A 27123-nucleotide genomic window follows, 5' to 3' on the forward strand; every position below is an offset into this window, starting at 1 on the left:
AATGAGTTTATTTGGGAACAGCAGTGTTGCAAATCAGGGCAAGCAAACTATAACAAAAGCCATAGAATGAAGGAAAGGAACCGTATTTTATGGAGAAAAAGGGATTTGGGATAGGTTTTGAACAAAGGTCCATTGGAGAAAAGTGATTTCGGGGAGGTGACGGTTTCTCATTGGCAGAGCTGCTAGGGTAGTTGATTTCTTGTAGGAGATGCAATGAACATCTTTTCCTGTTGGGGCCTGTAATTGACAACTCTTCCTGTAGTTGCCATGGAGTGTTAGAGCTTCCCTTTCTGGCCTCTGGACTCCCATTTTAGTGGTTTCTTTTTATTTTCAAATCACCAAGCTCACTGCCTGCTTCCTGGCTGACAGTGAGGTGTGAGTGAGGAAGGAGTCCTGAACCCCTGCTTTTTACTTGGAGCCCCAACTAAAGGTTGTCAGGGTTAATGCCTGGGGACCAATGGTCAGTATTTATTTAGCTTGGCAGTGGGAGAAACTCCTCTCAGTCCCCTGCACCTCTGGAAATCCTGGGGAAAAAGGGAGGAGTGGGCACAAGTGGCACCTTTGTTTGGAAGTCTCCTAAGGCATAGCCTTCTGGCTGTAGGGACCCATGGCATCGCCCAGTCACAAGCAGCCATCCCAGGTTTATCAGCAGATCCCCCCAGGACAGACAAACCAGTGAGATTGTGTATGGAGTTGTACCTTCCTTGTTTTTCTCGGGGGCGGGGGGTAGGGGGAGCTCCTTAGAAGGGGAAAGACTGAATGGTAGATCCTTAATGTTTCCTTTCTGTCTGGTGGTCTGCATTCCCTGGATGTGGAGGCATCTTCGGGTGTTCTCAGGTTTAAAGGTAGGGGGCAGCACTGTCTCCAGCTGACCTGGAGAAACGCTTAAGAGGAGTATAGCTTTAGGGCCGGGATGATCGGGTTTCCCCCCAGACCACGGAAATAGTGCGTGCGCAGCCTGCCGTACTTTCGATGTAAAGCGGACTCCTCGAAGGGAAAAGGATCTTTCTGGCGGGAAGAGACTGGACAAAAATCGTGCACCTATGGATGAGGACAGTGGGTGGGGAGTGAGGGCGAAGGGTGGGGCGGGAACTGGGAGGAGGGGAGTTATGGGGGGGAAAAAAGAGGAACAAATGTAATAATCTGAACAATAAAGATTTAATTAAAAAAACAAACGAGAAAAAAAAAAACAGCCACACACTTTCAGTCGGCCTGCACGAACTATTTGGGTTTTAGCCCAGCCCAAGCTACGTGCCCTTGAAGTCCCGCCTGCTAAAAGCTACGCCCAACCTCAGTAGCCACGCCCGCGCCCGCGCCCAGTCCTAAGAAGCCACATCTTAGTAGAGATCACCAGCCCTTCAGGGACCCCAGGGTCGAGGGGGAGTTCCTACCTGGAAGCCCCGCCCCGCTGGCAGCCGGGAGCGGCGCTCAGCAGTTGGGAGTGAGCACTCGGCAGGAACAGGTGCTGCGGAAGAAGCGGCACATGCAGGAGGCGCACGGGTCACAGCAGGGGGGCGCCGGCTGTTTGCAGCTCTCGCGGGTGGCTACGCAGGGATCGGGTGGCGGGGGCCGGATCCGCGTCACCTTCTTAATCGAAGCCTTTCTCTGCTGGGAAATGCCGGGGCTGTCCAATCGCCCACTCCTGCCCCACCCGACCTCACCTCTGCCTGGGAATCTTTGGGCTATGGAGGCCACGGACCCGGACCCGACATCCCCACCCACTGCCCACCACCTGCTCGACTCACCCCAGGGGGCCCCGGCCTGCTCCCTAATCATGTCCCGCCGCCTCCATCCTCAGCAAAACTGACATGGCCCAGCCTGGCCCTCTTCGCTCCCTCAGGGACCCCACTCAACTCCACCGTTTTTAACTTCTTCTCCCTTTCTGTCCTCTCAGTTCTGCCTTCACAATAAATCCTGACTCTACCCACTTCTTCACCTCCGCTACCCTGGGCCAGGCCACTGTGTTCTGTGCTGCCCTGGGCGCCTTACAGTCCATCCTCCAGTGCTCCAAAGAAACCTCTCCGAAAACCTATGATGGCATCCCACTCTGGTTTAAAGCCCCCCAATGGTTTTTCCTTGCACTTGCAATAAAACATAAACTTTACTTTGACCCTGAGGCCCTGTGTGCGCCCACCCCTCCCCTTAACGCCTTCACCACACTGCCCCACTGGCCTTCCTTCTGTGCACCAAACGAAAAAGTGTTACTACCGCAGTGTCTTTGAGCTGGATACTCCCTTTCCTGTGTCTCTAGTAAAACTGAAAAACTGAATTTTCAAATTTTATCCAATTTAGCCCTGGCTCATGTGGCTCAGTGGGCTGGGCGTTGTCCTATGCACTGAAAAGTTGCCCCTTCTATTCCTGGTTGGGCACATGCCTGGGTTTTGGCTCCATCAGATGGTAAGGTAGCCAATCTCACATAAATGTTTCTCTCTTTTGCTCTCCCTCTAAAAAAAATCAATAAAGATCTTCAAAATTTTTCATTTAATTTAAAACTGAAGTAGTGTAAAAATTTTTTGATAAACACTTTATTGTTTTTTAGGATTACGTTGACTTTGTTAAAAATTAACATCTGAATTAAGATGTGGCCCAGCCAGTGTGGCTCAGTAACCACTGAGCACTGAACTATAAACCAGGAGGTCATGGTTGGAGTCCCAGTCAGGGCACATGCCCAGGTTGTGGGCTCCATCCCCAGTAGGGGTCATGTAGGAGGCAGCTGATTGATGATTCTCTCTCATCATTGATGTTTCTATCTCTCTTCCTCTCCCTTCCTCTCTGAAATCAAAAAGAAAAGAAAATAATATTTTGGACATATTGGGTTAAATACAATATTAAAGTTAATTACATGTGTTTCCTTTTACTTTTAAAAAATGTGGCTGTTATAACATTTAAAATTATATATGTGGTTCCCATTGTATTTGTACTGGGTGTTGCTGCTTGAGATGACTGAATTTTTCAGTCTGATATTTAAATGCTTCCTTGCAGAGGTTTTCCTTTCTATCTCATTACCATGCTTTAATTCCTTCAGTGTTTATCATATTAAGAATTTATTTCACCTATTTATTGGTTTACTTGCTGTTTGCCTGTTTTCCCCACAAGAATGTAAACTCTATGAAAGCAGGGATCTATCTCCTTGTTCACTTCCATATTCCCGGTACCTAGCATATAGATATATTTGTCAATTATATACTCTTATCTGTCAATCATTTGATTTGCTTGTTCACTTTACCTAAGGCCCAGAGAGGAGCAGGAACATTCTCAAGATCAGACAGACAGTGCCAGCTCCTACCTCCTAAAACCTAGTCCAGGTTTCCCTGGTCTGGTTACAGATGATCTGATAAAATGAGTGACACTAAGGAATAATGTGTGCATCTCAACAATGCCTTACTCCAGTGTTTCCCAAAGTGTGGGAATCTCTACCATAGTGATATGATTTTAAATGGTGCATGAATATTAAATGATGCTGAATCCCAGTGAGAAAGGATTGTTTATTTTTTATCTTGTTCAACTTGAAAGGCTCAATATGGTCTGGTGCCAGTATGTCCTTAATGCCTCCCCAATACTTTCTAATCTTCCTTTTAACACAGAGAACAAGCTTCAGATTTAGAGCCTTTGGCAGGCAATACCATTTAGCTAGAATCCACCAACGGTGTTTTATTTTCATTTTACTTATTATTATTTTTAAATATATTTTTATTAATTTCAGAGAGGAAGGGAGAAGAAGATACTGCAACATCAATAATGAGAGAATCATCGATTGGCTGCCTCCTGCACATCTCAAGCCTGAAACCCAGGCATGTGCCCTGACCGGGAATTCAACCATGACTTCCTGGTTCATAGGTCAATGCTCAACCACTGAACCATGCTGGCCGGGCTCATTTTACTTATTTTTATAGTTACCTTCTACTTATGACAAAGGATACGAGTTTTCTATCACAGTAATATAATTTATAACATTTTAATTTTAAACGTATTTAATACATAGATGAAACTCAGATGTGGCAAAAGTTGTGGAAATGGTTCTGAAATGACTGAGGTTTAGGAAACTTTGCATTCATCCAAAAGAATAAGTGATGATAAAGTTTCAGGCAGGGGGCTAGCTAGTGTAGGAAGATGCTTTTCACATATACGTTTTTTTTTACTCAGTGAACTTCAGCTCCTGGGGCTTCTGTGAAGGTCTGGTTCAGGACTCAAGGGCAGGAAGCCTTTAGGTAGCTGTCAGCTACTTTTTTTCATGTAGGTCTGAAAAATCATTTAGTTCCCACCCAGAGCTTGGAGGTCCTCTCCTTTTAAGTCCAGTCCCACCCCCACAGTGAGAACTCCCAGGCCTACCTTGGAAGCTCTCTTCTTTTCTGCCTCTTTTCTGCTGATCTTTTTGGACTTTTTGTTTAGCCCTTTAAAGAGAGAAGAGAGCAAAGACAGATGTTTCTGGGGCCCTGAGCTGCAGTGAAGTGGGAAGTGCTGAGGGGGCTCCAGGAAGTCCCAAGGTGGGGGAGAGGATGAGAGGTTGGCTGGATGAATCACATCTTGGTACTTAGGCCATCAGTTTCTCTTTTTGGCCATCAAGTTCTTGTTAGCCTGGCTACTGACCTGGAGCCAGGGACTGAGAGCAAAGTGTCCTCTGAGGGAAGGCAAAGGGGAAATTCCAGAAGGCCCTGTAAAATGGACTCAGTGTCTTACACATGGATGGACCTGGGTTTCCTATAGTCCTGTTTTCCATTTCTCAGAGCTTTGGAGTCAGGCAGACCTGATTTAAATTCAGTCTTTGCAATATAGCATCTGTGTAGTCTTAGCCAACGTACTTATCCTTCTTAAGACTCAGTTTTCTCATCTGCAAACAGGGTACTGTAATACCTACCTTGCAGGGTTGTCTTGAGGATAAATAAGGTATGTTTGTAAAGTGGAAAGTCTGGCACATCGAAGGTGATCAATCAGTGTTGATGTACTTCAACTCCCTTCCCTTGCCTTACTTCAGCTAGAATATCCTCTTTTGCTAGTGAGAGGCAAGGCAGTAAGGGACATTAGTTTTTATTTTAGGTTCTGAAGTTAAACAACTGGGTTTAAATTCTGGCTCTGCCAATTAAGAACTGTGTGATCTTATGTTAGCTATTTAGCTTTCCTAAGACACAATTTCTTCAACTGTGAAATAGGAGTAAAAATAGTACCTCACCTCACAGCGCCTAGCACACAATAAGTACTAGTATGCTTGTTATTATTTTCAGATGGAAATAATAATTTAAAACAGATCTCTAGTACCAGCTGTAATGGCCCTGATACATTCCCTGAGCAGTCATTCTCAACCCTGGCCTGACAGGACTGATTCATCCCAGACTTGGTTATATTCTGCAGGATTTCCTAGTTTGTTACCACTGATAGACGTGCTGTGATTCAATAAGTTTCAGAAATGCTAAGTTAAACTAAGTTCACCAAGTGTCTTAACTCTCCAAGCCTCTAACATGCCAAGCTACATTTTAGGTAGGTTGGTATGCAGGGCTTTCCTAAACCAAATGAGTCAAGGGATGCTTATTCGTCCAGGATTATTTCATGGGGTGAGCAAGAAGGAGCCTTGACCTATGGCAGTGGATCTTGGTATCAGCCTGGGGAGCATGTTTGGCATCCTGAAGTCCCTTCTCAACGGCCAGAACCCAGAAGCTGTTCCCAAGGCCAAGCTACTTACCCATGATAGAGACAGAAGGGGAATCCAACAGGTTCATGGAGGAGTTGCTCCTCAGGCTTCTGTCATTGTTGGGCTTCTCTTCAGGGGCCAGGTGGCTATAAGCAGTGAGGAAGCACAGGCAGACCAGCAGGGTGGCCAGGAGCAGGTGGGTGACATCCATCTGAGGAGGCCTGAGTGGGACAGGGAAGGCAGTCAGGTGATGTGACAAGAGAATGTGCCCTCCTGCTTTCTTTGTTTCTGTGGGCTGGTGCTCTGACCCGGTTCCACAAGTGTCCCAGGGGAACTGGAGGACCAGCAAGGCTGAAGACAGGGAAGGGGAACGGATAAGGCTCATAAGACTCGATGAGAAAGATGCAGGGATAAACGGCTCCTTCAGACAAGTGTATGTCGTCGCATAAACTATATTCCCACACACCGAGGGAATGAATGCAGATGTGGTTTGAGTCAGGAGAATGGACCAATGCACATAGGCTAACTGGATTTGTTGATTTATTGATCTATCACTAGCTGGATTATGATGAAGCAGACGGATCCCAGAGTGGATTTCTTCCCTCGTTAGTGCGGGTTTGTCTCAATGAGGGCTTTAGCAGCATCTTCATATTCTCTAAATGCAGCATCTCCACCCAGGCCCTCCCTGGGCATATTCTCTGTGGTCTGGGAAGAAGCTGAGGCTGCTTTTCTAAGGTTCTGTCTGCCCTGCCATAAGGCTCTGTGGGTGAGAAGAGAATGTCTGTTCTTGCTGGTCCCGCCCATTCCTTGACTCCATACAGCAGCCTAGCCAATGTCTAACCTATTCCTCCCAGCCTTCAGCTTGGTTGAAGTAAAATTTTCTTTATGTCTGTTATATTCCAGGAGTAGGGGATCCAAACAGTCAGCCCTCACCCTCATTATAAACTCCTTGAAGTCCATCCTCTCCTCCTCTCAGCCCTAATGACATGCCTCCTGATTTCTTTAGATTCCTTCATCATCGGGCATTTGCCCATCATGAACTGACCACCATTTTTCTTCTCAAAACCTGGTAGGGAGTCAATGAAATGAACACTGGGCTGGGAGTCAGGAGCTTTGAGTTCTTGTCTTGATTTAAGCATTAGTAAGATGCATGACTGGATAAATCCATTCTTTTTTATAGATTCTAAGTTCCTTGTTGATAAAATGAGAGGAGTGGACTAGGTCAGTGGTTTGCATTATTTAGCAGGGGAACTCTTTCTTCAAGTAAATGCTGACTTGCAGAATACTCAAATGTAAAACAGAAAGAGGCAATAAAGAAGTTTCTTAAGCAGCTCACATCTGTGTTGTGTGGTGGGTCAACAAATCTCATGCCCTAAAGCCTAAAACATCTCTTCAGGCCCTCAGGTTCTTACCTCATGCAATTTGATCTCTGAGGTTCTACCTCATATCAGCAATAGTTAAACAAAACAAACCTGTATCAAAAACCTGTATCAAAAACAAACCAGTCCTGGCCAGTTGCTCAGTGTTTAGCCCACAGACTGAAGGGTTGCAGTCAAGGGCATGTACTAGGTTGCAGGCTCGATTCCTGGCCCTGGTTGGGGTGTGTACAGGAGGTAACCAATTGACATGTCTCGTATCGGTGCTTCTCTGTCTCTCCCCTTCCCTTCCACCCTCTCTAAAAATCAATGGAGATTTTCCCTTGGGTAAGGATTAACAACAACAACAAAAGGTTCCTTTGCTATATAAGCAACAATAAGTAATAAACTTAAAATACAATTTATTAGAACCCAAATAACTTAGTGGAACTATAAAACTACACTGAGTCTGGAAAGGGTGAAGTCTCAGTGGAATTAATCTTCTTTGTATTGGGAGAGGGCTAAAAATCAGTATACCTTGCATCAATCCTGGGGAGGATATGTATATTCTAAATGTAATATAGGTCCATAATACCTGGTTGTATTATAATCCTTGGAGTCAGATTTTTTTTTTAATTTAGAATTTTGTGGATTGTGACAAAACAATATCTATATACTTTATTAAACCCCATTATAAGGGGCCTGGGAGCATCCATGATAAAAATATTGATGCTTCTGTAGCAAAAAGATGTGACTATTCATAACAAACAAAGACTGTGAATTGATTCACATACTCAGGTCAGGTTTGTTGCCAAATGATTTCAGGTAAGGTCATTTTGCTGTCAAATGAATTACCAAAGGAAAATTAAAACCTTACAATTTTCAGAGTTCGGGGATTTGGAAATTTCAGGTAAAGGATTATGGACCTGTAAAAGCCCTCATTGCTGTTACTACTCAACATGAGACACACACTCCCTGCTATTAATACAGGATAATAATGCTGGCAGCAATGACTACCTGTGTAATGTTTCTCAAGAATAATTTGTCATTCCACTCTGTAGTAGTGAGGCAGTTCTTTGATTTGTAGTGTCACTGATGACAAGTCCTTCTCTTAAACTCATCAGCTGCTTTAAGTTACTGCTTAGCACTTAAGATGAATTTCTCTTCAGCATGGTGGATAGAAGGAATCCAGGAAGGGGAGTCAGGTCACCTGGATGTACTTGCCATTTAAGGGGCTGTGTGACCCTGCCTGTCTGGGCCTCTGGTTTCTCATCTGTAAAATGAGACAATAGGACTATAAAACTCAAGTATATATTACAAGGCACAGAGTAGCAACTTAATAAAAAATTACTGAATAGAAGAATCTAAATATATTTCTATTCTAAAACTCTATGAATTCATAATTTCTAATTCTAGCTTCCCAGGCTTTGGGGCAGGTTAGACAGTTGCACCAAGAAAGATTTTGTAAAGGCTACTTGTGAATCCTTAGGAGCTGAGGGATTTACAAATGCATGAGTGTGATTGAATCTGACTAAACTCTGTAAAAGAGGGTGTGGGAAGTCATGGCTAAATGCAACCAGCTTATGTACCTTAAGAGTCTTGTCGGTGTGTGTCCATACGTGTGTGTGTGCAAGAGAACTAATGTGTAAGGGCTCTGACGGAGGGAGTGTGGGAAACAGTGTCCAAATCATCTCTGAGTACGGTGACAGTGTAACAGTATACAGTGCACACCGAGCACTGCAGATATCCCCTGGGCGATGGCACTGGGATAGTCTGGTATCTCAATCCTTCAGGGTCAAAGCGTTGGTCCCCAAAGCAAAGGAAAAGACGATAATCTCCCAGTGATGGGGATGACTAACCACCCATTGGGACAGAAGTATAGGGAGAGATGGAAACTGAAGAAGAGGTGAAGGAGCAGAGTCTTCTTTGAAGACGGTGAACAATAATAGCTGCTGACCATACTAGATGTTAATGAGGTGCAGCCCTGATATCCTGTCCTGGGCTTTGCTGGGTGGCACCAGTGAGGGGAGCCAGTGTGTCTGGGCAGCTAGCAAGATGGCATTGCAGAGGAGGTGACTGGGCTCAGTTGTCTTCCACCACCAGCTTCCAGTCCTGCCAAGCACCAATGGCCAGGGACTTGGGGACCTGGGTCCACTCATCTCTGTGTAGGAGAAAAGTGGCCAAAGGCAAAGTAATGCTCAAGAAGGGCCGAACGCAGAGGATCAACTCATATAGGCTAGTGGTGATGGAGGCAGACTCTCCCCTCACCAGTTTTTTGAACAACAACAACAAAAAACTTGGGAAGAAAAGGAAATTATAGCAGGGGGGGCATCATAACCTTGATGTTGTTTGCAAAACTTTCTGCATATGTGCATTTCTTTGGGAGGGAAAGAAGGTCCATTGCTTTCTCTGAATCCATAAGGGAGTCTCTGGCCCCTAGAAAGCTCAGAACCACCCAGCCTCTGGGAGATAAAGTGGAGACCCTTTCTTTGTATATTATGTTCCTGCAACCTGAGTGGGGCTCATCCAGAATCACAGGCATATGAGAGCAGAGATGATCAGTTTTTTTTTTCTGTCCAAGCAATAATTCTATAGTTGGGCAAGTGTGCTTGTTAGAAGGGGCACATCATTCTGTACTAGTGCTGGTTTAGAATATATTAAAGAAATATAACATTGAAGCAAACTGAAGAATATAAACAGTGTGATCCCACTTGTGAACAAATATAAAGACGCTCTCAAATGTGTTTATGCTTACACTAGAGACCCGGTACACGAATTCGTGCATGAGGGGTGTGGGGGAGGGGGGGTGGGGATCACAGGAGGTTGGCCGGCAGGCCCCGATCTTGTTGTGTAGATGTGCTGAGGTAGCAGCAAGCAAATTCCACAGACAGAGCGCCCCAAAACGGCCTGAACACCAGCTACGCTCTGAGGTGGAAATACAGCTCTACTTTGCTTGCTGCGCTTGGGCCGCCTCACTCTCCCCGAAAGAGAGGTAGAGACATGCACATTTTCATGTACTTCAGTATTTGAATTTTTTTACAAGCGTGTTATTGCTTTGTAATAAAACATTGAAGAGTGATAGAAATAAAATAGTGGCTGTCACTTGACATATCATCAAAGGATTTAAAGAAGCTGCAGAGAGAGTTATATTTAATTAGTGACAATGAGGCTAAGGAAATTGCAAGAACTTCCTCCTTTTTTGTACTTCAAATTCAGGGTACAGTTTGCTCTCGTTACCAAAACACAGGACTTTCTCTAAGTGTAACTTGTTTTTACCTGGGGCCCCTCTGTTACCAAAACATAGGACTTTCTCTAAGTGTAACTTCTTTTTACCCAGGGCCCGCCCCTTAATTGTCCTGGAATACTCTCAAAGCCTATTATCCTTATGGTTCATCAGCTACTGTTTCTGATATGCCAAAACCTGGGAGAGGTAACACAATTTTTACAGTGTTTCAGTTTCTTTGCCAAACTAGCTGTACCAAATACTGAGGGTCAGGGCCAGAAGAGAAATATCTCTCACTCATAGTTAACTAGATTTCCTACACCAGATATCCAATGGCTACATAAGGATCCTACTGCTCCACACGTCTTTCACCCATGTGGGCATCCATGATATGTGCAGCTGGGCTGAGCTTAGGAGGTTCCATTGGGGCTACTAGCCCATTTCTTTTTTAAAACATATATTTTATTGATTTTTTACAGAGAGGAAGGGAGAGGAATAGAGAGTTAGAAATATCGATGAGAGAAACATCGATCAGCTGCCTCCTGCATACCCCTCACTGGGGATGTGCCTGCAACCAAGGTACATGCCCTTGACTGGAATTGAACCTGGGACCCTTTAGTTCGCAGGCCGACGCTCTATCCACTGAGCCAAACCGGTTAGGGCTTGCCCATTCCCCCCCCCCCCCACTTATTTATTTGTATTTATTGTTTAAAGTATTAAATATGTCTCCTTTTTCCCCTGAATGCCACCCCCCCCAGGCCACTCCCACTCCCAAGGGCAGAGCTTGCCCATTTCTTAATGTTCATTCAGGCTTATCAGTGATGACAATTTCTGGGGTAGCATGAGGGTGATAATATGCTTTACCTACTTATTATTGTCCTGGAATAGGCAATCAAGCAACAAATGTTTTTTGAATACCATGGGAAACTTTCCATAATACCCCATTCCAGGGGAGTTAATTATTCCTCCTCCCTAAACTCATTGTATTGTGATGATTTGTTCATTTGCCTGTCTCTTTTAGATTGAGCCTGTGCCATACTTATCTCCATGCCCACCCCCTCCCTCTACCCCCCTGACTCAGTGCCTAGAATTATGCACAGCACAAAATAAGGCCTCAGTAAATGTTTCTCTCAATTGAATCAATTTACTGTATGCTCAGCATAGATGAATAATGGAGTCCCTGCCTTTAAATGACCTTTGGTCCAACAGGGAAGACAAATAAATAACTAGCAAAAAAGGAAGACCAGTGCGAGAGCTGAGGTACAGCTAAATAAATGTCTTGGGTAGACAGGAGCAAGGGGTGGGGGTGGGGGGGTGAAACAGTACAGTGTCTTGGAGGATATTATGACTTATTCTTGAGCAAGGACCTCTCCAATCTCTTCAGCCTCCTTCTAATTTGGGGCTACAGCCCCTGAGGTATACCCACCCTCACCTCTGTGCTCTTGTGGGGTCCTCCTTCTCTCACATGGTTCTGTGCAGCAGCCAGGGGTGCCTTTCCTCTCCATTCTATGCTACCTTTCCCCTTTGGCAGTCTCCTTGACCTTCTTGCCCTGGAGGGTGGCTTCCTTTTAGAGCCATCAGGCCAGTGGTAGCCAGATGAGCATAGCCAAGGCCAATGACTGAGATTTCCATCCCATTTTAATCAGTTATGTTGGCAGGAGCTTTTCTTAAGAAGCCAAACTTCATATGGGAAAAATCTTTAGGTCCTACACATCCAAATTAGGGGTGTGGCCTGGGTAGTGGGAAATAGTGGGTGGATTGAATCAGGGGTACAGGTGCCAAATTCTTGATCCTCCCTCCAGATATAATTCTAGGCATTTCATTACCTCTCTCCCAATAAAACAGGGAGACCAATTTCCTCCTCATGCCTATCTCCTAGGATGTAAGTTATAGGCAGGCTACCTAATTTGCAGGGGGCTCAATGCAAAAGGAAAAATGGAACCACATGTTTAAAAATTCAGAATTTCAAAAAGGCTCCAGGAGAGCAATAAAGTAAGCATGAGGCCCTCAAAGTGTGGGGTCTGTGCAAATTGCTCAAGTTGCACTCCCATGAAGTCAGCCCTGATTTCCAGATTGAGAAAGTTGACACTGATAATGTAACATGGTGGCTATGAAGAAGTTTGTGGATTGTGGGAAACATTAAATTGCACTTAACGTAATTAGTGTCAGCAGTAAGTTATGTAATAATGAGACTACTTATAGACAACACTTGTAGCTGTCTAATTAGTGCCCTAGGCATCAGTCACCTCAGTGGAGGAGGGGCCAAAGAATGGACCTGGGTTCTAGACCTAGCCCTCCAGCAATTCATTGTGTGACTTCCAGCAAGTTACTTTCTCTCTATGTGCATTTTGTTGTTGTTGCTGCTGTTGTTAATCCTCACCTGAGGATATTTTTCCCATTGATTTTTAGAGAGAGTGGAAAGGAGTGGGAGAGACCAAGATAGAAAAACATCGATGTGAGAGAGAGACATCAATTGGTTGCCTCCCGCACACGCCCCAACTGGGGCTGGACATTGAGCCTGCAACCAAGACATGTGCCCTTGACCAGGAATCAAACCTGCGAGCCTTCAGTCCACAGGCCAACGCTCTAACCACTGAGTAAACTGGTGAAGGTTCTATGTGCATCTTTTTCTTTACCTATGTGAGAAAGGATCTGGATTAGATGTTTAAGTTCTCCTCCCACTGTGACTTGCTATAATTTTAAGTGAGCAGCGTCTTCTTTAGAGAGGTTGCAAGACATCCTTTTGAATATTCCTTTTGATGGCAAGAATTGCCCTCTGAGAATAAATCTAATTTCTAAAAATAGTGATTTGTAGCTAAATCTGGTAAAAATAATAACATGTGGCTTAAGTCATGGGATTTCACAATTTAAAAATGATTCTAATTTTTAGCTGACACAACCAGATTGAGATAGCCAGTTGAGTATTTTCCCTCAAAGTTGTAACCTTCACAGGTCATAAATTCATCCTAATGCTGCAAGTTGCTTAAAATATCTTTACTATTCTAGACATGCCTTCAGAGGCAATTTAAACGTCACGTAAGAGCCCAGCTGTTGTGGCTCGGTGGTTGAATGTCAACCTATGAACCAGGAAGTCATGGTTCGGTTCCCCATAGGGCACATGCCTCGGTTGCAGGCTCAATCCCCAGTGTGGGGCATGCAGGATTCTCTCATCATTGATGTTTCTATCTCTCTTTCCCTCTCTCTTCCGCTCTGAAATCAATAAGAAAACATTAGCAGGAAAAAAAAGTCACATAAGAAAAAGTGCCATGTAACTTAATAATCACAACTTTTATCTTGGGATGGCAACATGTTTCAATTGAGGATCAGATATGCACCCAAAAAGTAATCAAGAGCCTCAAAGAGATAAATATCAATTGAAATTAGTCTTCTTTTTTAATTTTTAAAAGTATATTGATTTTAGAGAGAGAGGAAAGGGGAGAGAGAGAGAGAAACATCAATCTGTTGTTCTACTTATTCATGCATTCATTGGTTAATTCCTATGTGCCCTGACCTGAGATCGAACCCACAACTTAGGTGTATTGGGAGAATGCTCCAACCAACTGAGCCACCTGGCCGAGACTAGTCTTCTTTATAAAAAAAAAATTATAAGCTTGCTAGATTTTAGAATTTATGAGAAGAAAATAAAAAAGTCAGAAAGGGAAAATAGAGAGGATAAAAAGGAAGGAAAAGACAAAGAAATTGAAGAAGAATTATGGAGACTGGAGCTATGTGGTAAAAGAACTTCCACTTGAAGCAAATCCTATCTAATAATAGACAAAGATTGAAATTAACCGTACCTCCGCTATGCTTCCCATTGGCTAATCAGCAAGATATGCAAATTAACCACCAACAAAGATGGCAGCCAGCAGCCATGCAGCTGAAGCGAGCAGGAGGCTTACTTGCTTCAGTAATGGAGGAAGCCAAGGTTCCCCACCTGCTGCAGCCTGGCTCTGAGCTCTGAAAGCAACAATGTTTCAATTATAGAAGGTAAACAAACCCAGAAACCTGCTTTCAGCTGGCCATGGCCTCAGAGCTGGAGTGGCAACAAAGTTTCAATTATAGAAGGTAAATAAATCCCAGAATAAAAAAGAAAAGAAAAAAAGGAGAGGCTGGGAACTTCAGTCACCCCCAGGCTTGGCCAGCCTGAAAACCCTCAGCCTCTCATCCAGACTGGCCAGGCACCCCAATGGGGACCCCCACCCTAAAGGGGGTGCAGGCAGCCTGAAAACAGCCATCAACCCCTCATCCAGGCTGGCCAGGCACCCCAGTGGGGGCCCCCACCCTGATCCGGGACACCCTTCAGGGCAAACCAGCCGGCCCCCACCCGTGCACCAGGCCTCTGTCCTATATAGTAAAAGGGTAATATGCAAACTGACCTAACGACAGAAAGACTGGGAATGACTGGTCACTATGACACACACTGACCACCAGGGGGCAGACGCTCAATGCAGGAGCTGTCCTCTGGTGGTCAGTGAGCTCCCACATGGGGGAGCTCTGCTCAGACACAAGCCAGGCTGACGGCTGCCAGTACAGCGGTGGTGGTGGGAGCCTCTCCTGCCTCCTCAGCAGCACTAAGTATGTATGACTGCAGCTTAGGCCTGCTCCCCGCTGGCAAGTGGACATCCCCCGAGGGCTGCCGGGCTGCCAGAGGGATGTCTGACTGCCAGCTTAGGCCCAATCACCCAGGGAGCAGGCCTAAACCAGCAGGTGGTCATCCCCCGAGGGGTCCCAGACTGAGAGAGGGCACAGGCTGGGCTGAGGGAGCTCCCCCCCCACCCCCCCGAGTGCACAAATTTTTGTGCTCTGGTCCTCTAGTATGGTAATAAATAAGGATGATTCTGGGTGGAGGTGATATGAAATGTTCTATGTTTAAAAATATTCTTCAATATTAAAAAAGGGAAATGAAAAAAAAAAAAGGCAAATTGTACTCTGGCCTGGTCTCTGTATCTCAAACATGTCAAACTTGTGGCCCACAACAAATATTTTTGTGGCCCAGCCAATATAACAGTATGTAAGAAATATTTTAATAAAAATTTAGTGACTTAATTTTTACAATATCTTGTTATACATAATTATTAATAATGAACTACAACATTTGCTAATGACTGATTAATCGTGTCCCTTACGCACCTTACGCTCAGGTGCACTATTCCTCTCCACTAATACCAGCAGCGAGTATTTTAGCAGCCGATGGCCACACCGTTAGTCTTGTACTGACTTGTTTGGTGTGCGCAACAGGAAATATTTCGCTTTCGGAGAACAAGAAAAATAGGTTTATTTGTGTTACACTTATTAATTTGTGTAGTTATTCAGTGTCTGGTAAGTTAATGTTTGAGAAAAAATATTAATTTTTATTAAAATATTCTATTACTTTATGTTAACGATTACTAATTTAGTTCAGCCCTTTGTATTCAGCATGTCTCTATCAAAATATACCTACATTTCTATGAAAATTGAAGCTTTTGTTTTTTTGTAGCCCACATAAACTTACACCTTGTTTATTTGGCTGTTAGCTTTTGAGTTTGACATGCTTGCTGCATCTGGTAGATCAGGGGCTTCTAAAATGTTGATTGGGGGGTTAGCACTCTTAGGTCTATAGATTTTTTAAAGAGTAGGGCAACTATTTACAACCAAGTCAAGACAGTAGTTTTGCTTCTTTCTGAATGGGATGGCTCTCTTTAACCAGAATAAAGCATTGCTCATCGTACCCACAAGACCAGGGTTTGTAACTTAGTGTTGCACATCCCTAAGTGGACTCCAGCTTTCTCAGTTGGGGAGGGAAGTAGAGAAAGGAAAAAAGCCCCATCGTCATTGATCAGAATCAGCTGTTGTCGGACATGGACTGATGCTTCACTCCCAGCATGCCTCTTTACAACCACGGTTGGGGAATAGGGAACAAGATAATGGTAGAGCATCTGGGAACTGGAAAGACTCTCAAGGATTTCTGTGTTTTAAAGTTCCTAAATCTGTTCGCCTTGGGATCAATGAGTCCTTGGGAAGAACTCCTTGCCAAGTCTTTTCTTTTCTCCTCTCCTCTCCTCTCCTCTCCTCTCCTCTCCTCTCCTCTCCTCTCCTCTCCTCTCCTCTCCTCTCCTCTCCTCTCCCTCTCCCCTCCCCTCCCCTCCCCTCCCCTCCCCTCCCCTCCCCTCCCCTCCCCTCCCCTCCCCTCCCCTCCCCTCCCCTCTCCTCTCCTCTCCTTTTCTTTCTTTCTCTCTCTCTCTCTCTCTCTCTCTCTCTCTCTCTCTCTCTCTCTTTCTTTCTTTCTTTCTTTCTTTTCTCTCTCCTCTCTCTCTCTCTCTCTCTCTCTCTCTCTCTCTCTTTCTTTCTCCTTCCTTCCTTCCTTCCTTCCTTCCTTCCTTCCTTCCTTCCTTCCTTCCTTCCTTCCTTTCTCAATATATTTTATTGATTTTTTACAGAGAGGAAGGGAGAGAGGTAGAGAGCTAGAAACATGGATGAGAGAGAAACATCGAACAGCTGCCTCCTGCACACTCCCAGGGTTGTGTCCGCAACCAAGGTACATGCCCTTGACCAGAATCGAACCTGGAACCCTTGAGTCCGCAGGCCGACACTCTATCCACTGAGCCAAACCTGTCAGGGCCCACGTCTTAAGATCAGAAAAGTTTCCCCTTGATTGAAGCATATCTCTCCCCCCAAAAAAGGTTATGTTGGTGTTCTAAACCTCAATATCTCAGCATGTGATTTAATCTGGAGATAGAGCCTTTATAGAGGTTAATCAAATTTAAATGAAGTCATTAGAGTGGTTCCTAATTCAAAATGAATGGTGTCCTTATAAAACGAGGAAATTTGGACACAGAGACAGACATGCATAGAGGGAAGATGACGTGAAAAAATACACAGAGAAGACAGTCAACTACAAGCCGTGGAAAGAAGGTCTGAAACAGATCCTTCCCTCACAGCCCTCCGAAAGAACAAACTCTACCAACAATTCCAAAACTGTCTCCAAAGTTGTAATCTCGAGGTCTAGTCCACCAGCACATTGAGGCCATCAGTACAACTCCTCTGGAAGTCCTCTGACAGGAAAGATCAAGTGTTTTTCTTTCCTTTTCTTTTAAAATACATTTTATTACATTTTTAAAGAGAGGAAGGGAGAGAGATAGAGAGTGAGAAACATCAATCAGCTGCCTCCTGCACACCCCCTATTGGAGATGTGCCCGCAACCAAGGTACATGCCCTTGACCGGCATTGAACCTGGGACCCTTCAGTCCGCAGGCCGATGCTCTATCCACAGGGCCAAACCAGTTAGGGCTGGTCAAGTGTTTTTCTTCAAGAATTCTATGCAGGCTTCTAATTGATGACCACTGCCAATATTTATGGATTCACATCTGCGATGAACACCTTTTGAATTAAATAATCTTCTGGATTAGTATCATCTTTATGAGATAGGCCAGTAAGCCTGGACAAGTGGAACAGGGAAATGGAGGCTGATAGCTGAACAAACTAGCAGAGCAATTTATAGCAGATAAAGAAGGTCATCTCCCTGTAATAATATCTAGGCCTCAGTTGTAATATTTCAGCTCCAGATCCAGAAAAGCAGCAAAATCAGATGGGGGACATGAGGACCAGCTGCAATGACCAAGACCCCCTGCACTGACACTGTCCCATCAGTGGAAACCAGGGCATCCAGAGATGCCCTGTTTAATATTCTGCTAATACCCTCCACTGAGACATCCCCTGAGGTTCCCACCTGAGAGAAAGAGATAAAACCTCATGACAAAGGACCCAGACCCAGCACGTGCTCTTCCTCTGGGGAACACCACCAACCTCACCATTCCCTTTTCCCTCTTCTTCCCTCACTTTTTCCCCCAAAGGCATGCATCTCCTAAACCCTAAGGGACCCTATGAGACTTGCAACCTGGGGAGCAATGGGTAGAGGCAACTCCTTGCAGGCTAGTCCATGGAACCTGTTCCCAAGGCCTCCTTTTCTCTAACTTCCCAGAGAGCTAGGGCAGCCCAGCCTAGGTTCTCCTGTTGCTTCTTCAATGCTAAGCCCTTTAAAAAAATATTCTTTATTGTTTAAAGTATTACATATGTCTCCTTTTCCCCTCATTGACCTCTCCCTGGCCACCCCCATCCCCCAGCACATGCCCTCATCTCCTAATGTCTGTGTCCATCTAAGCCCTTTCTTGTTTTACATCCCCAGATTTAATAAATGTTTCCGCATAGTAAAAAAAAAAAAAGAAAAAAAAAAGATAATGGCAGAGTTGTACATTTCTGTACTTGCTGTACTTGTAGCTTCCAGTTTGCAAATGAAAGGTTCTTTTCACCCTATCTAGAATGCCATGGTTTTTCCCATCTCCTTTTCCAAATCCTACCTTTCCTTTCAGGAGCCTGTTTAAATCCTGCCTCCTCCAGGTCCACAGTTCTCTGAACCCTTATCTTCTGCCAGACAAGAGTGGGATCCTCCACTCAGGGGCTGCCTGGATTGTCATCTCTTAAGGTTTCTATGGAAAGCTAGTCCTACCATATATTGCTCTAAATCCCTCTACCCACTAACCCAGGCCACCATGGTCCAAAATCAAGAATGTCTCCTGCCTGGCCAGCGTGGCTCAGTGGTTGAGCATCTACCTATGAACCAGGAAGGCTGAGGTTCGATTCCCAGTCAAGGCACATGCCCGGTGTTGTGGGCTCGATCCCCAGTGTGGGGCATGCAGGATGCAGCTGATCAATGATTCTCTCTCATCATTGAGGTTTCTATCTCTCTCTCCCTCTCCCTTCCTCTCTGAAATCAATAAAAATATATTTAAAAAAAGAATGTCTCCAGTTAATGCTTTTCTTCAGACAACCTCTCTCTGCCAGTCTGAGTTCTATGGGAAGGCAGAGTGAGATAATCTATAGGATTTAAACCACTATCTTCTCTTAACCAGTCAGGTTCCATTGCATGTTTTATGGGCTAATAGGAGGGTAAAGTGCAAATGCTCTGTCATGATTAAGTTGGTAGCAATTAGTATTACTGGATTAGTTTTCAGTTTTCCTACCCAAGGGCAGATCTCTGAGGAGGGGAAGAAAGGAAGAAGCAAAGAAATAAGGGTCCAGAGAGCTTTGGGACGTGGTGTTAGGAAGCAGATTCTACAGAGGGTGGGGATGGGACACCAAAAGGTAGGAAGGGGCTGATGAAAAGGGCCTGCAGAAGCTCTTGCCATAACTTTGGCTCACTTCTCAAGGCTGCCTCTTTGTGAATAGTTCTAAAGAATGGCACTTCAAAAAAAAAAAAAAAGAATGGCACTTCAGGGACTAAGCCTATTATTCCAAGGAATTCTTCATCCATGATATGCAGGGGAAATATGAGAAAGACAAAGCCAGAGCATGAGAAATTCACAAGTTGATAATTCTTGCTTCCTGTCTTTGGTTAACCCAGTCCCAGAGGTTCTAAATCCCTGCTGAAACACTAACCAAAGCTACCCTAGGCCAAACCACCATCACTTTTATTTTATTTTATTTTTTTAAATATATTTTATTGATTTTTTACAGAGAGGAAGGGAGAGGGATAGAGAGTTAGAAACATCAATGAGAGAGAAACATCTATCAGCTGCCTCCTGCACACCTCCTACTGGGGATGTGCCTGCAACCAAGGTACATGCCCTTGACTGGAATCGAACCTGGGACCTTTCAGTCTGCAGGCCGACACTCTATCCACTGAGCCAAACCATTTAGGGCCCACCATCACTTTTAATGTCTCTTAATTGACATCCTGTCTCCATTCTTGCCCTGTTCCATCCATTCCCAATAGCCGCCAGAATGATTTTTTGAGGGAGGTGGAGAGGCACAATTCAAATCACAGATCACCCCCTGCTTAAAATTTTTAATAGTTTCCCATTGTTCTTTTAAAAATATTTTTTATTGATTTCAGAGAGGAAGGGAGAGGGAGATAGAAACATCAATGATGAGAGAGAATCATTGATTAGCTGCCTCCTGCACAACCTAGGCATGTGCCCCTGACTGGAATCGAACCCGGGACTTCAGTCTGCAGGCTGATGCTCTATCCACTGAGCCAAACCTGAGGTATGCCCTGGGCTAGCTTCCCATTGTTCTTGAAATAAAATCAAAATTGCTTGCAAAGCCATGTTACTCTCTGACCTCATCTGATAGACTCTCCCTTTCAGTCACCACATTCTAGACATACTGTGCTTCTTTCTCTTCCTCAAATACGTTAAACTATTTCCTACCTTAGCCCTAATGTTCATTCCTTGGCCTTGAACTTGATTCCCTCAGCTCTTTTCATGGCTGGATCATTGGCAATCTTTGGATCTTTGTACAAATATCACCCCTTTCTTTGAGGATTCTATCTAAAAAGTATCCTTCCTGTTTCTACCTATCCCATCATCCTACTTCTTTCATAGCTCTTATCACAATTAGCAGCAGCTATCTCTGTTTATCTTCATATTGGCTTTCCTTTTCTTATAGAATTTGAACGCCCTTAGGGCAGGGACCTTGTTACATTCATTTTGCTGCTCCCACTAACTACCAAGTAACACCTGGCATAAAGCAGGCACTCAAATATTTGGTAAATGAATGAATAGGTAGAAAAGAAAACCAACAACAGCAAATCTTCAGACTTATTGGTCCTGTTGGGCCAAGAAAACAGGACCATAAGCCAGACTGATGTTGATTCAATGTCTTTTTTTTTTTTTTTTTTTTGATTCAATGTCTTTTCCTTGGCCTTTGTTCTGAGATACTGGGGCCTAGACAACTCTGAAGTTTTATCACTATCCCTTATCTGAGTGCTAGCATAGGCTCAGGACTGGCTTTTCTTAATATCTTTGACCAAGAAAGATAAAAAGAGATTATCTAATTTGTGGGTAAAAGTGACTGGCAAGGAAACTGAGATGGGGATATAAAAATTATAGCGTGTAAACAAACAAACAAACAAAAGAATCATAGGATTTTAGAACTGGAAGAGATCTTAGGAATTATTTGTCCAGGGAACTTAAACTTGGCTAGCATTAGAGTCATCACGGGACATTTCTCCCCCCATGCTAATAGTACTTCATTAAGATATAATTTACATACAGTAAAATGCACAAATTCCCCAATCCCCCATTACAATATCCCTATTACAATCTTTATTGTTGAAAGTATTACAGATGTTCCCATTTCCCTCCTACATTAACCCCTTCCACCCCTGGCCTGGGTGATATTTTCCACCTATTCATTCATTTACCAAATATTCACCACACTATTATCTGTGTCTATGGGGTATACATATATGCATATAAGTTATTTGGTTAATCTCTTCCTCTTTTTTACCATTTAAACAAGTATCAGAATACTTTTTTCTTTAACAACACCAAAATGATTCGATCTCTTTGGTTGTATCTATATGCAGATTGTTATATGCAGATTGATTTGACTGTTCTGACTAAACTGATGAGTCTAATTCTTATGACTAACAGATGCCAAATTGAATAATATTTTAATGGTGATTTGGGTCTAGTATGGAGTCTGCTTCAGGAATCTTTTGAGATCAAGAAACATGTGGCAGACCCTGGCTCTGCTTAAGGGGACCTGAATTAAATTTTTTTTTAATTAAATCTTTATTGTTCAGATTATTACATTTGTTCCTCTTTTCCCCCCCATAATTCCCCTCCTCCCAGTTCCACCTCACCCTCCGTCCTCACTCCCCACCCACTGTCCTCATCCATAGGTGCACTATTTTTGTCCAGTCTCTTCCTGCATCTCCCACACCCCTTTCCCTCCCAAGAATAGTCAGTCCATTCCCTTTCTATGTCCCTGATTCTATTATAATCACCAGTTCATTCTGTTCATCAGATGATTTATTCACTTGATTCTTAAATTCACTTGTTGATAGATGCGTATTTGTTGTTCATAATTTGCATCTTTACCTTTTTCTTCTTCTTCCTCTTCTTAAAGGATACCTTTCAGCATTTCATATAATACTGGTTTGGTGGTGATGAACTCCTTTAGCTTTTCCTTATCTGTGAAGCTCTTTATCTGACCTTCAATTCTGAATGATAGCTTTGCTGGATAAAGTAATCTTGGTTGTAGGTTCTTGGTATTCATCACTTTGAATATTTCTTGCCATTCCCTTCTGGCCTGCATGGTTTCTGTTGAGAAATCAGCTGACAGTCGTATGGGTATTCCCTTGTAGGTAACTGAGTTTCTTTCTCTTGCTGCTTTTAAGATTCTCTGTCTTTTGCTCTTGGCATTTTAATTATGATGTGTCTTGGTGTGGTCCTCTTTGGATTCCTTTTGTTTGGGGTTCTCTGCGCTTCCTGGACTTGTAAGTCTATTTCTTTCACCAGGTAGGGGAAGTTTTCTGTCATTATTTCTTCAAATAGGTTTTCAATATCTTGCTCTCTCTCATCTTCTGGCACCCCTATAATTCGGATGTTGGTACGCTTGAAGTTGTCCCAGAGGCTCCTTACACTATCTTCAGATTTTCGGATTCTTTTTTCATTCTGCTTTTCCGGTTGGGTGTTTTTTGCTTCTTCATATTTCAAATCTTTAACTTGAATCTTGCGCTCCTCTGGTCTGCTGTTGGGAGTCTGTATAATATTCTTTATTTCAGTCAGTGTATGCTTAATTTCTAGTTGGTCCTTTATCACAACATCGAGGGTCTCATTAGATTTCTTGTACATCTCATTAAGTTTATCGGCAGTCTCTAGAAGACTCTTGAAAGACCTCAAAAGTGTGGTTTTGAATTCTATTATCCAGCAGCCTGCTTTCCTCCAGTTCTGTCATTTGTGTCCTGTTTCTTTGTCTCGGCAATTTTTATGCTTCGCTGTGTCGATAGAGTGGCTTTCTGTGCTAAGTGTCCCAATTACCTGAGGTAGACACTCTTGGTGCACCCCCTTGTGGTCTTTGTGCGCAGTCTTGTTGTAGCTAAGCCTTGATTGTTGTAGGTAACACTGGGAGGGATTTGACCTCCAGGCCAACTGGCTGTGAGAATCAGCTGTGTCTGCAGTGGGAGAACTTCTGTCCTCTAGGGAGGTGCTAATCTAGCCTTTGCCTGAGGCTATCCCGCAAATGCCTCTGTGCAAGGCTTGGGCAGGGCGGGTCCCAGGGGATCAACAGGGCGGGGCGGAGAGAGCAGTTATGGCTGCTCTCAGTCCGGTCCCCAGAGGCTCTGCCTCTCAGTGTCCCAGCAACCACTGCAAACCTCGGAGAGAAAGCTGCCCTCGAGTTCCGACCGATGCCAGACAGTCCCGCTTCTCCCGTTTGAGTCTGGGTCCCTAGAGACTCATCCAGAACTGGAGCTCAGGGCCTGAGCCTCCCTCCTGATTGAAACAGACAACCGCGCCCTCAGCCGCCAGCCCGCTCCGCACGCACCTCCGCACCTTAGTATTTCACTTCCGCCCTGCGCCTCCTCTGACTCTCGGTATGCTTTTCTCTTTCCTTCTAGTTGTGGAATTTCCACTCAGCCAGACCTTCCTGTGGTTCTGGGTGATGTCCATTCCGTCTTTTAGTTGTATTTTTGAAGTGGTTGTGCAAGGCAGCAATCTCCCGTGTTTACCTATGCTGCCATCTTGGTTTCTCCCAAGTCAAGATCTCTTGATCCCACAAAAACCTCCCCAAATAACCAAAGAAACCAAAAGTGTGCTCTCTCTGTAGCTTGCTAGAACCTCTCCAATGGAAACAGCAGAACAAATGTCCAATGTCACTAAAGCAGAGCAAATCCATCTACAATTGAAAACATTATCTCAAGATTTCCTCTAAGAGGCATTTGGGCATCCACTCTGGAAAGAACACACACAACTTAGGAAAATGAGGCTTTTCAATAAGTGGAATTTTTTTCATCTGTTCTATCTCTAATAAACATGAAATGAACCAATTCTACACAGACAGATTGATCCTAAATCCTAAATTCTGCTTTTTAAAAGTCATTAGAAACCTGATATTACAAGTGACTTTCTGAAGACATTTAAAGAACTGCTAAAATGTCACTTGTGTCAGGGTTGAGATTTTGAAGTAGTACTTCTAAGAATTTTATAATTTACTACTAGAAATGGAGAAAGCAGGGTAAAGAGAAATAAGAAGCTACTAGTTAGTGAAAGGTAGATTGCTTCCTTTATTCTAAACTCCTAACCACTCTGACCAAAAAAAGTGGAACAAATAAATCTGGCTTTCCTGAAAACTAAGAAATGAGAGATGACTGACAAGTTATTTAAATGATCCAAAGTGGCAGCATCTTCACTCACTCTGAAAGCATTTTTATGTTGCCAACTAAGCTCATTTGCCTCCCCTCAAAGGGCAGAGGCCAAAGGAATGTTGGTTCTCACCTTGCAGTAGAGGAGGCTTACTGTTGGCTTGTCTGTAATTTCAAAGACAAGAAGAATACAACCAACCATACTACAAACACTATTTCAAATTTCACTCCATCTCACGGGAGGAAGATTCTCATCAATTCACAATGAAAACAAGAAATGTCTCTTGAGTTAAAAAGCAGGGGTAAGCAGACCAGGAGAACAGATTTTACAAAAGAAGTGGAAGTAAAGGGTAACATTTATTTTACAGAGGGGGTTTCTAGCGACTCAGGTCATTTGAAACTTAAACTTCAAGAAGAATAGAATCTCTATAGGCAGCAAACAAGAAGAAAATAGTTTTCCTTCTACTTACAGTGCCCATTCTCAGCCTCTTGAAGGGAAGCCAGAGCTGAGTGCCTTACCTGTCCTTAGGCAGCAGAGGCAAGATGTGCTGCTGAGATTTTTAAAAGACCCCAGGAGCTATCAGTTTCCCAGTCTCATCTCTTGGCTTTTAAGGGATGGCCACCAAAAAGAAGTTGGTCCCTAGAAAGGCAGCAGCTTACCACAGGGCCCTGAAGCAAGCATTGTTCAATTCATAAGTCCTACCCTTGAATATCCGCAGTGCAACCACTTCTGTTTTTGTGGGGATGGTGGTGGGAGAGTACAGTGCAGCCCTAAATTGATTTATCCTTGTTTCTAGGGACCAAGTTCTTTTTGGTAGCCTGTAGAGACAGGGGCAATTGGAATGAGAAGCAACTAAGATGCCAGGAGGCCTGGATTCTAGATCAGGCTTTGTTAACTTTCTGAACTCACTATCTGAGCCTACAATCCTAGGTCGAAAGGAGAATCAAATGAAATTGTGGCAACACTTTGAAAACTGTGAAGCACTCCATAATTGTGAATGTTTTCTAAATTTTAATTTTTTGTATGGCTCACCAAGTAAGTACTTCAGATAAAAAAAGAATTCAAATGTGGAGTTGGGAGGAGGGAACAACATCTCATATCTTAGGGATATTAGGTGATGGAATACAGGGTTACAAGAAGTGGAACTAAGTGGGAAAGAAGGAAAAAAAAAAGGAGGGAAAGAAAGCAGAAAAGACATTAAATTCTTACTGCTGATTTGGGCTATGACTCTATAATTCTGTTTGAGTATGAAGCAATGGGATGAACATAAGTGAACAATAAAAAATTATTTCTTTAAAAGTAATCAGCCAATAGAACAAACACAAGATGGACAGGAGGCAAAACCATGAACCTTTGAGGAAAAATCAGAACATAAAACAGATTGTATAACGATGTGGGTCAGGGTGGTGGGTAAGGGTGAAAAGTACCCTGGAAGTCTGGGTTCCTAGCTTCTGCCACTGTCTTGCGGTAGGCTCCTGAACAAATTACTCTCTGGTTGGTCCCCTAATCTATACAGATAGACTCCAAACCCTAAATGGGGAATTAGATAGGTGATCTTAAAAAAAAAAATTCCATGTTTGTTACTTACCATATGTGATGTTAGACAAGTCACATGAACTGTTATATTCACCTGTGTGCTTATCACACATGTTAGTATTTCCCCCGTATTTGCTTCAGAATTTTATTTTATTTTTATTATTATTTAAAAATATATTTTATTGATTTTGTACAGAAAGAAAGAGAGAGGGATAGAGAGCTAGAAACATCGATCAGCTGCCTCCTGCACACCCCCCACTGGGGATGTGCCCGCAACCAAGGTACATGCTCTTGACCGGAATTGAACCTGGGACCCTTCAGTCCGCAGGCTGACGCTCTATCCACTGAGCCAAACCGGTTAGGGTTGCTTCGGAATTTTAAAGAAATAAATATATAGCACCCATTAATTTCTCTTCCTCCCCCAAAGGTAACCACTATCTGAGTTGGTAAGTACCATCCCTATGAATATTTTTACACTTCTATATATATGATTTTGTAAAAACACATAAATGTCTTAAGGGTTTTAAACATTTATGTACATGGTTTCATATATATGGCTCTTTCTGCATCTTGATTTTTCAGCAATATCATACTTTTGGGAAACTTTATAGCCTGCTGGTCAAACATTAAGATTCTGATATCTAAAAATCAATAAAATTCTTTTTTAAAAAAAGATTCCAGGGCAGAGCTTATGTCCTGTCGTCATAATTACTAGCTGCATGATCTTGGGTAAGGTGTTTTCCCATATGTAAAATAGAGACAGTAATAGCACTGACCTCACAAGGCTTTCTGTGAGAAGAAATAAGTTAAAATATGTAAAGCCCACAGAATAATGACCACAAATAGTAAGCACTATGTGTTTGCTATTATTTGAGACTTACCTATGTGGATTCTTACAGAATTAGTTATTCATTTTAACTCTAGGATAGGAGTTCCTATGGAGGGGGCACTGAGGTTAGTGGCCATCCTTGAATAAGATCTGCTTGTGCACAGATGTGAGAGTTTCTCTAGGGGACTTAGATGATCTCCTTTAGGTCTGATCCAGCTCTAAAATATTATGATCAAATGAGATCTATTATGATCTAATTAGCTCAGCCTCATGCCCGTCTTTTGTAGACCTCCTGGATACATTCATTTATCAATTAAATGTCCATCACCGATTTATTTGAGCTGAAAACCAAGAAAAGAATACATAGCTAATTTCCTTATTTTGTCTGTTTGTATCTGAATTGTCAAGATTGTGAGGGGGTGGGGGAAATA

The 27123-nt window shown here is 43.4% G+C and overlaps 1 protein-coding gene across 11 annotated transcripts in view; it reads right to left on the bottom strand.

The window, feature by feature from the left end:
* The window catches only part of LOC118663450 (agouti signaling protein), a 104433-nt gene continuing 77310 nt past the window's right edge, over nt 1-27123 (bottom strand). For 10 of the 11 annotated variants that reach the window (XM_036323096.1, XM_036323092.1, XM_036323097.1 and 7 more), the window contains 4 exons: nt 5675-5844; nt 4330-4391; nt 1392-1608; nt 1-1092 (listed from right to left, as the gene is read on the bottom strand). In XM_036323096.1, the coding sequence (XP_036178989.1) occupies nt 1429-1608; nt 4330-4391; nt 5675-5844 (412 nt within the window). In that variant the 3' untranslated portion in view covers nt 1-1092; nt 1392-1428. The remainder of the gene's footprint in view (nt 1093-1391; nt 1609-4329; nt 4392-5674; nt 5845-27123) is intronic. The other variant, XM_036323098.1, reaches the window with a different exon arrangement.

This window comes from Myotis myotis, unplaced genomic scaffold (genome assembly GCF_014108235.1).
Source record: "Myotis myotis isolate mMyoMyo1 unplaced genomic scaffold, mMyoMyo1.p scaffold_m19_p_9, whole genome shotgun sequence".
NCBI classification, from domain to species: Eukaryota; Metazoa; Chordata; class Mammalia; order Chiroptera; family Vespertilionidae; genus Myotis; species Myotis myotis.